We start from the raw sequence: 8679 nt of genomic DNA, 5'->3' as shown, positions 1-8679 counted from the left end.
TTTAAAATACAGAAAAAAAAAAAAAAAAAAACTAAATGTTTACTAAATAGAACTAAGAGTTTGAAAATCCAGGTACCAAAATGTAATTTACCTCGATGAGAAAGCATACTTTTATTTTAAGAAAAAAAAAGGAAAAAGGGGATTTTTAAAAATACAAAAACAAGGGAAACTATTTACAAAAAATAGCAAAATTTTAATCTTCTTTGATAGAGGCTGAGATAGGCTGAGAGACTTTTATCAGTGATAGAAGTTGATAGAAGTCTATACGCTGATAGAGGTGTATCGGTGTAATGACCCGAGTTCAGGAGGGGTACATGAATGAACCGATATCACATCCGAATGAGGGAGATCCTGAAGGACATGAAAGTATGATTAAGAAAGGCTTAAAAGAATTGAAAAAGTTGAGTGACCTCCTGGGAATTTTTCTAGGATGCATGTGAGTGAGGATAAAGCATCCTAAAAGGACCCGTGTTGGATTCGGATTCCGAATCCTGGTCCGAATATTGGGCTTGGGGCGTTACAATCGGTGTCTTTTTTGCTACTTTTGTAAATAGTTTGACTTTTTTTGTGTGTGAAAATTAGGGTGGACAAAAAAAGTTCACGTGAGAAAACAAAAGGAAAAATGGGGCGGGACTCGATTCTCCAATGGAGAATTCCGCTCCCGGTAGAGACGAGGGTAAATTTTCCATCGAAGATAGAGACGGGGAACCCCTTCCCGACCACCCGACTCGTTGCCAACCCTAGTGAAAATTTCCCAAAGAAAAATTCAATTAAATATAGAAACAGCGGTGCTGAGCAAGTTGGCGTGCTGAGAAGGAAGAAAGGCCAAAAAAAAAAAAAAAAAAAAAGAGCGAAATTTTATAAATTTTTCAAAACCCACCAAGAAATACGCAACCCTGAGCCGTTTTCTTCAAAGTTCACCTCTTTTTTCCCTTCAAATCTTTCAATTTTTCATCGTCCGTTTCCATCTATTTTCAGAAATTTCTCAATCCCAATCCCGAAATCCTCCCCCCACTTCCATGAATTTGACCATCACAGTCTTGTAACTGAATTCAGATGGCCGACACCAATTCCAATACCCCCACCGCCACCGCGCCGGAGAAGAGCCCCTCCGCTTCGCCGACGAGCTCCAGGTCGGTGACTCACACTGTCAATGGCTCGCATAAGTTCGTGATCCAGGGGTACTCTCTGGCGAAGGGAATGGGACCCGGCAAACACATTGCTAGCGATGATTTTATCGTCGGAGGGTATCAATGGGCCGTCTACTTCTATCCAGATGGGAAGAATGTTGAGGATAATTCGACCTATGTCTCCATATTTATCGCACTGGCTAGCGACGGTACCGATGTGAGGGCGTTGTTTGAACTCACACTTGTCGATCAGAGCGGTAAAGGGAAGCATAAGGTTCATAGCCATTTTGAGCGGTCACTTGAGAGTGGTCCGTATACTCTGAAGTATCGCGGCAGTATGTGGTATGTTTTTTTATGTATTGTGCTTTTTATCGACTAGGTGATCATTTATCGAATAGCTTGCTGTCTGTAGATGTAGAACGTTTGGATTATTGCATCTATGAACTGCGGTAGTCTTTTGGTCGCGCATCAAGATTTGGGTTCTTGATTGGTGTTTATTTATATCCATAATCGTGCAAGATCCTTTCCCCTTTTGTTTTCTATGTTATAAACATTTGGTGATTGTTGTAGTATTGAGAATTTTCATAAAAAAAGTAATGATAAATTAGATTTACTTAAGTTTAAACTTTAAGCTTCTAGGTTGATTAACTATTGAACATGGTATCGAGATAGGAGGTTTTGTGTTGGATCCTCCAATATTGATAACCACTTGTTGGGCTTGTACAAATTTCCAACAAGGGAAGGAGAATGCTCCAGTATTGTTAAAATGTTAAACTTATTGGAGTCCATCGAACTTCAGCTTTTGGGTTCAAAAGGAATTCAACAGGTGATGACCAACAGTACTATTTTTTAATCTGTTACTATCTAATTACCTTTACGATTTACTTTTTATTTTTTCGTCCTTATAAAAGAAAACTTAAATAATGTCTTACCATGATAAGTCTTAGTATAATTGTTGTGATAAGAAGTAGAATGAAGAATTTAGAATTACTCTGGGGTTTGTAACATGTAAATTTTGCACAACAAGTAAATGGTGCGGGTTATATGGTCTCCTTCCCTGTGCAATACAAAAAAGACCAATCATCAAGGCTCCGCTGTTTTATATATATATTTTTGAACCTATTTAAATTGAAGTGATAAAAAACTGAACTTTCATTAAGAAGAAAGAAAGGATATACATAGGCATACAAAAAACACAACCTACAAGAAAACAATGAAGTGATATATGGTACACAACTTGTTAGTAGATTAATTGATACTTCGAAATTAGATAATGTGTATATCAAATAAAGGTTTTGGGGTGTATATTGACGTGTTATGACCTACAAACAACACACATTATGCATGATGCATGTTTTTAGTTTGCTCAATTTAAGATATCAGGGCTAAACCTAATGGGGGACTGATGATGATACTATCAAGATTGTCATCAATATTTCTTTAAGCCATTTTGTTGTTTGACATCAACATTAGTTTGAAAGATATTTATCTCATATATTGGTAATTAAGTATTGTATTATCCATATTGAAAACTATCAATTTGATCTTTTATTGTATTAGAATTAGATATATGAGTATTATAATACGATATAAATATTTTATCTTCGACTGTTAATTTACTTCACTTAACCAAACATATACTATATCAATAATGTTAAACATCTCTGTCCAATGTTGTTTTTTATTTAATGCTCCTGTGGTCATGTCATCTAAATTCTTATTAAGATCTCGTGTTTGTAAGATGTTTCAACAAGCTCTTAAGCCTACTTGACCCTTTGATTTGCATTATTGACCATGTTGTTCTGGGGGAACATAACAATATGTATATTTCATTCATTGTTTATAGTTGGATTTAATGAAAATATTTAGAAGTACTTGTGTAGTGTGTTATGTGCAGTTTGTTCAAACTTGCATTGGTTTACTTCATATTATGGGTATTGGAAAGCCAACTCTCTACTTCTTGAATGATTTGGCAAGAAATGTTTGGGTTTCTTTGTGGCTGGTTATCATAGTAAGGGTAGTTGCTTTCTATCTCTATCACCCATCTGCCTGTAGTGGTGTATTATTGGGTAGCTCATTAAAATTTAGTGGAGTGTTAACCTCATGGATTGGCCAAGTGGTCAAAGGGGAAAGTTGTAGACGGGGATTGCCACCTGATTAAGGTATTTAATATGGTTCAAGACTTAAGTTTCTTGACACCAAATATCATAGGGACAAATAAATGTCATAGGAGATTGATGATAGTGCCTATTATTTGGTCCAAACACCCACATTTATGTATAATGAAACTAAAGATTGTGTTGGGCTTCTCAATTGAAAGGAATAATAGTCAATACCCCTCAAAATTCTTGCTAAATAGATTGGGAAAAAAAAATTAATTGAGACTTTATTTAAAAGGGTTTTGCTTAAAGAGAGGAATTCCCCACCTTGCTTAGGAGGCTATGGTGCTGGAAATGTCAGAAATAGGAACTTTTCTTGATAATCAAAGTGGCTTTGCTATTAACAAAAATAAGATGTTGTGTAGGTCAGAGGGCGACTCTCTTCCATCTATGTGATCTTGCTTCAAATGTTTGGATTAAACTATAATTACAAAAGGAGGGAGCTCATTTTACACAACTGAGCTATACAAGAAAATAGATGTAACAAAAAGATGGAGTGTCTTGTTCCTATGTGAAGATGCAGGAATTGCGCTCCAACGAAATAAACCATAAAATTGTCCAAATGAAATTCAACCAAAGGATTTTCTATTCTTTCTTGATGGGATGGGCGTTGAATAAATGAGATAGAATGTCCCTAGCTTCAAAAGGGAAAGCAGTATGCCGTCCAAATTGTAGGAAGGTGTTCTTGTTCCTTGAAGTAGAAATTAGCTCCACCTTAATCATCCAACCATCAACATGCGGACAATTTATTCGTTTTTGGTTCAGAAAATGAGGTGGAGATGGATAAGCTGTGTATAAGTTTTAACCAATATTTTGAGCTCGTGGAAAAAGGATCAGTCTTGTTATGTCAGCCATCTTGGTATCAAAATAACCATGTTATCCAAGCCATAACAGATGAAGGTTGGTTATGAGAAATGAGAATGGAGTTTGGCCTCTCAGAGTCAATCCTAAATCGTGCAAGTCCTGGAATCCGGTTGTTGGGAAAGTCCTGTGAAATCTTCTAAATGGAATGCTAACTCTATATACAGAGGGGTGAACTCTTTAGCATTCTCATCTACTTCATTTTCCTTCTTAAAAATTAGAAACCAAACTTCTGATCTAATGAAAAGAAAGGTGTTCAAAGGTAAGGAAAAGAAACAAGAAAAACAAACTGAAGAAAGCCAGTCACAAATAATCAAAATAATTTAGAAAGAGAACACCAATTGAGAAGCTTTGATATGTAGTTGGTCTTTTGTGAGAGAACCAACAAGAGCTCAGAGAAGTTTCTTCGAGAGGTAACAGTTTACAAAGTAAAGCTCAACTTTTGTGGATAAATATGGATGAATATAATTGAAGTGGTCTGCTGAAAATCTTGGTTGCAAAGGAATCAAAGTGTCTTTGAAGAACCGAGGATGTTCTCAATTTGTGGGGATGTCATTAATCATTTTTATTATATGTGTGTGTGTGTATTATGCCACCTAGGGTTATTGTATAGCTTATTTGACTTTGAGTTCGTTGATAGTTTAGCTCCCCTCTTTCTTCTTTTTTGGGACTTTTCATACTCCAATAAATAGTTTGTTCTGTCATTATAAGAACTTCATTGTGGTTTTTAAGGCTTGAACCATTCCCGAATATTTATTATTCTTCTCTTCTGTCACCGGTCTTCATATATCTCTCGAAGCTTGACTTTTCTTTGATTTGTTAATGTAGGGGATACAAGCGCTTTCTTAGACGAACTACCCTTGAAAACTCTGACTACCTCAAGGATGATTGCTTGCAAATAAATTGTACTGTTGGAGTTGTGGTTTCGTCAATAGAGCGTCCACATTCACAGACTATTTCTATTCCCGAGTCTAATATTGGAGCTCATTTTGGTGCACTGCTGGAAAATTTAGAAGGTTCAGATGTCACTTTTAATGTTGATGGAGAAAAATTTCAAGCTCACAGGTTGATATTGGCTGCTAGATCATCTATGTTTCGGTCTGAATTTTTGAATAAGTTAGAGGACAGTAAGGAGGAGATTTTAGTTAAAGATCTAGAACCTAACGTTTTTAAGGTATAGATATGATTATTAGTCAGACTCTTATTTGTTTTTCTCTTATGTGTTCTGATTTCTTTGCTTCTGCGTTATTTTCTTTTTTTTTTTCCTCCAATTGATCACTGCATCATGTTTCGGGGTTTTATTCTGAAGTTGTTTTAGTTTTCATCAGGCTTTGCTGCACTTTATTTACACTGATTCCATCGCAGAGGATGTGGTTGTATCAAGTTCAAGTTCATCTTCTGAATCTTTTGTGGGTGACAACTTTATGGCAAAATTGTTAGCAGCAGCGGACAAGTATGGTTTGGAGAGATTGAGACTGATGTGTGAATCTCATCTTTGTAAAAATCTTTCCGTACGGTCCGTTGCACAAGTACTAAGTTTTGCAGAGGAGCACCATGCCACTGAACTGAAAGCAGTTTGCCTGAGATTTGCTGCGAAGAACCTTGGAGGTACTTTCTTATTCGATTTAAGGCAATGTGATCCTGATAAAATGTTAAATGCAGAAATACCATATCTTTCTCAATCACTCACTGTTATATATAAGTTTAAAGCCCCTTGAGATTACAAAAGAGCCACCTCCGTTAGAGTTAATTACAAAGGATATGTAATTGCAAAATAATTTAAGGTTAAATTACAAGTTTAGTCCCTGAACTTGAAGTTTGTGTCTATTTGGTCTCTAAGGGGTATTTGGAGCCAGGAATGAAGTTGTGAAGTCCTAGAACCTACAACGTTAGGAGTTAATAAAGCATAAAATTGATGTATTTTAGTTGTAGAGCTCACAAACTTCTTGGATCAAACAAGGAGTGGGGTTCCCCACTCCTTGGGCCAAACACCCCTAGACTTTCAACAGTATCTAATAGGTTCCTAATTTTTCAATTTTTGTGTCTAATAAGTCTTGGACAAATTTGACATTTGTGAAAATTAATCAGATATTAAATATAAATTTGAATTTTATGTCTAATCTAATGAACTTAAATTTTCAAAAGCTTTGGGACTAAATCTGTAATTTTGAAAGTTCAGGGATCAAACTCAAACTTCAAAGTTTGGGAATTAAATTTATGATATTAACCTAGCAATTCTTACCATATCCTCTTATTTATTTATTTTAGTTCAAACAAGGTCAGGAGCAAGGATTTTACATTGAGACCTTTAGGAGAAATTAATAGCTTGCCTGTTTGAGTTGACACATCCTCCCTGTTTTTGCTTTATGATTAAAAAGAAAAATTCTAGGATTCCTTTCCAGTCATATCTCCCATATCGTTGTTCCATATTGATTCTCCCAGGCGATTTTCAATGTTCTCTCACTTTTCTAGGCTGTAGTCAATTATCGGGGATTTCTATTTGGTGAGTTGTGATTCACCCATCTCATCCAGATCCTCATGTTCCAACTCAGGAGGCTTTTGGGATGACTTTTGAAGAAGTGCTTTGACTCAAAGCAGATTTTCTTCCAAAAAATGTATTAACCGTTTGCTTCTTTAAAAGTGCTTTTTATGTAATTAGAATTTAAAAATTACTAATTAGCTGAATACACACACATATTTTAATATCTGTGAGTATTTGGGTCAGCTTACATACATTTCGACTAATCTCATGGGACATTTGCCTAACCGCACAATATTTGGGTACCGTTTAAACTCGTAGGAAATTAAACCCTTGGTAAATGGCTACCATGGATTGAATCCATACCCTCTAAATCCTTAATTAAACCTATGACCCTTCCTAAAAGTAGAAAATTCTTAGCAACACTTCAATTCATAGTTTCTTGGTGTACTAAAAACAGGATTTTTTTTTTTTAATTTTTTTTTATTATTATTATTTTTTTTTGTGATTTCGTCCATATACAAATGAACTCAAAAGTCATGATTCACCCATATCATCCAAATTCTTTTGTGATTGGTAGTCTTCCGAGTTATGAGGGAGAGGGTTATCTCTTCCCCCTTGCCTTTAGGTTGTTTTTTCCGGGTCTTTTAAGCGTAATATACGTCCTGTTAAAAAAAAATGTACTAAGTTAGCTAAAAGTACTTCTTACCCTTTCGAAAGTCCATCCCAAACTCTATATGAGCATTCATCTGCCGTTGAGCCTCGAGATGCCTCTTCCATCATAGATTCTGCTGTTTCTTTACTCAACAGACTTCAATGCTGTTTTTTCATTCTTTCATTTGGTTTTATAAATTGGACCATTCTTTTCAGCTGTGATGCAATCAAAAGGTTTTGAGCATTTGAAGGAAAACAACCCTTCTCTTCAATCCGAGCTCCTGAAGATACTTGCACAAAACTGCGGGGACGTTTGTGGCAACGGATCAAAATCCAGGAGTGTGTGGGCTCAACTTTCCGATGGTGGTGATTCAAATGGAAGGAGAGTCAGACAAAGAACCTGATAACTCAAACCATTATTGTTCCTTGTGTAAATGCAAATGTGTTTTTCAAGTAATATGTAAAAAAGGAAAAAAAAAAAACCCCCGAAAAGAATAGCTTTGTTTCAATATGTTTGTCGAGAAACGTATTCAATAGCAGCCAAATTAGATTCTCATTTTGTAGTTTGATATGTTTGCACCGTGGGATTTTCATGCCATTTTAGATGTACTCATTTGCTGAGGAAGCTTTCATTGAAAACCTGAGGGCCAAAAGCAAAAGAAGGCAGTAAAAGGTCTTTGTTTTGATGATCATTTTGTTAGTTTTTAGATTTTAACTTTACTGTGACATCTTTGTTTTATTTTCCGTTTCGAATATACTTTTGAATATAAGCTTATTTTGAAAATTAAAAACTTCAAAAAAGTATGTAAGAAAACCGATTCTTGAACCCGAGATTTCTAAAAGGGTAGGAACAAAATAAGAGTTGAGTCGATGATTACTAACAATTGAGTAAAAATATTTGGATAGGAAATATTTTGATGGGAGAATACTGTAATTTTTTTAGCACACACAACTCGTAGACAATCAAGTAAAATTCAATCCACTAATTTTTTGAAAATATAAGTATTTTTAAAACAAATGACAATGTTTAAAGGTACTTTTATATATATATAAACTAGAATATATCATTTCTTTTACTGTTGTTTTAATTTAGTTTCTTGTATAGAAAAAAATGACTAAGCAATTTATTTGTATTACTGTTTTTTTTTTCTAATTGCAATAAATGAAAATTAGTAATATCTGTCCATGGGTGACCAATTATCCTCTTTTATTTATTTATTTATTTTATTAGAGTTTAGATATAGAAGATTCTTAACTTTATATTAGACTAAGTCAAGTCAGAAAATTAAAGTCAAATAAACGAGTGAGAGAGGCTCTTTTGTTGGCCAAGTATTCTACAAAAAGCAATTTCAAACTATCTTTACAAATCAGGCTAAACTACAAAAGTTATCCATGA

General features: G+C 34.8%; 1 protein-coding gene across 2 annotated transcripts; it reads left to right on the top strand.

Moving 5' to 3' along the window:
• The first annotated feature begins 652 nt into the window (after window positions 1-652).
• Window positions 653-7975, top strand: LOC120071710 (BTB/POZ and MATH domain-containing protein 4-like). 2 transcript variants are annotated; one of them, XM_039024090.2, is made up of 4 exons: window positions 653-1472; window positions 4979-5324; window positions 5479-5758; window positions 7500-7975. In XM_039024090.2, exons 1-4 carry the CDS (start codon window positions 1057-1059, stop codon window positions 7685-7687), a joined length of 1230 nt encoding a protein of 409 aa, XP_038880018.1. In that variant the 5' UTR covers window positions 653-1056; the 3' UTR covers window positions 7688-7975. The 2 variants fall into 2 exon arrangements, with proteins under 2 accessions (XP_038880018.1, XP_038880019.1); XM_039024091.2 differs by having other exon boundaries at window positions 654-1472; window positions 4979-5215; window positions 5469-5758.
• The last annotated feature ends 704 nt before the right edge of the window (window positions 7976-8679 follow it).

Source organism: Benincasa hispida, chromosome 2 (genome assembly GCF_027475165.1).
Source record: "Benincasa hispida cultivar pf3 chromosome 2, pf3_genome.v1.1, whole genome shotgun sequence".
NCBI lineage: Eukaryota > Viridiplantae > Streptophyta > Magnoliopsida > Cucurbitales > Cucurbitaceae > Benincasa > Benincasa hispida.
Note: the sequence above shows the minus strand (reverse complement) of the source record. Positions and strands in the feature narration are given on the sequence as shown.

What these genes read in the sequence shown, in the direction of transcription:
- LOC120071710 (XM_039024090.2), top strand. Translation starts at nt 1,057, where the DNA reads ATGGCCGACACCAATTCCAATACCCCCACCGCCACCGCGCCGGAGAAG. An exon ending in AAGTATCGCGGCAGTATGTG is followed by an intron (nt 1,473 to 4,978) that starts GTATGTTTTTTT and finishes TTGTTAATGTAG; the next exon opens with GGGATACAAGCGCTTTCTTA. An exon ending in TAGAACCTAACGTTTTTAAG is followed by an intron (nt 5,325 to 5,478) that starts GTATAGATATGA and finishes AGTTTTCATCAG; the next exon opens with GCTTTGCTGCACTTTATTTA.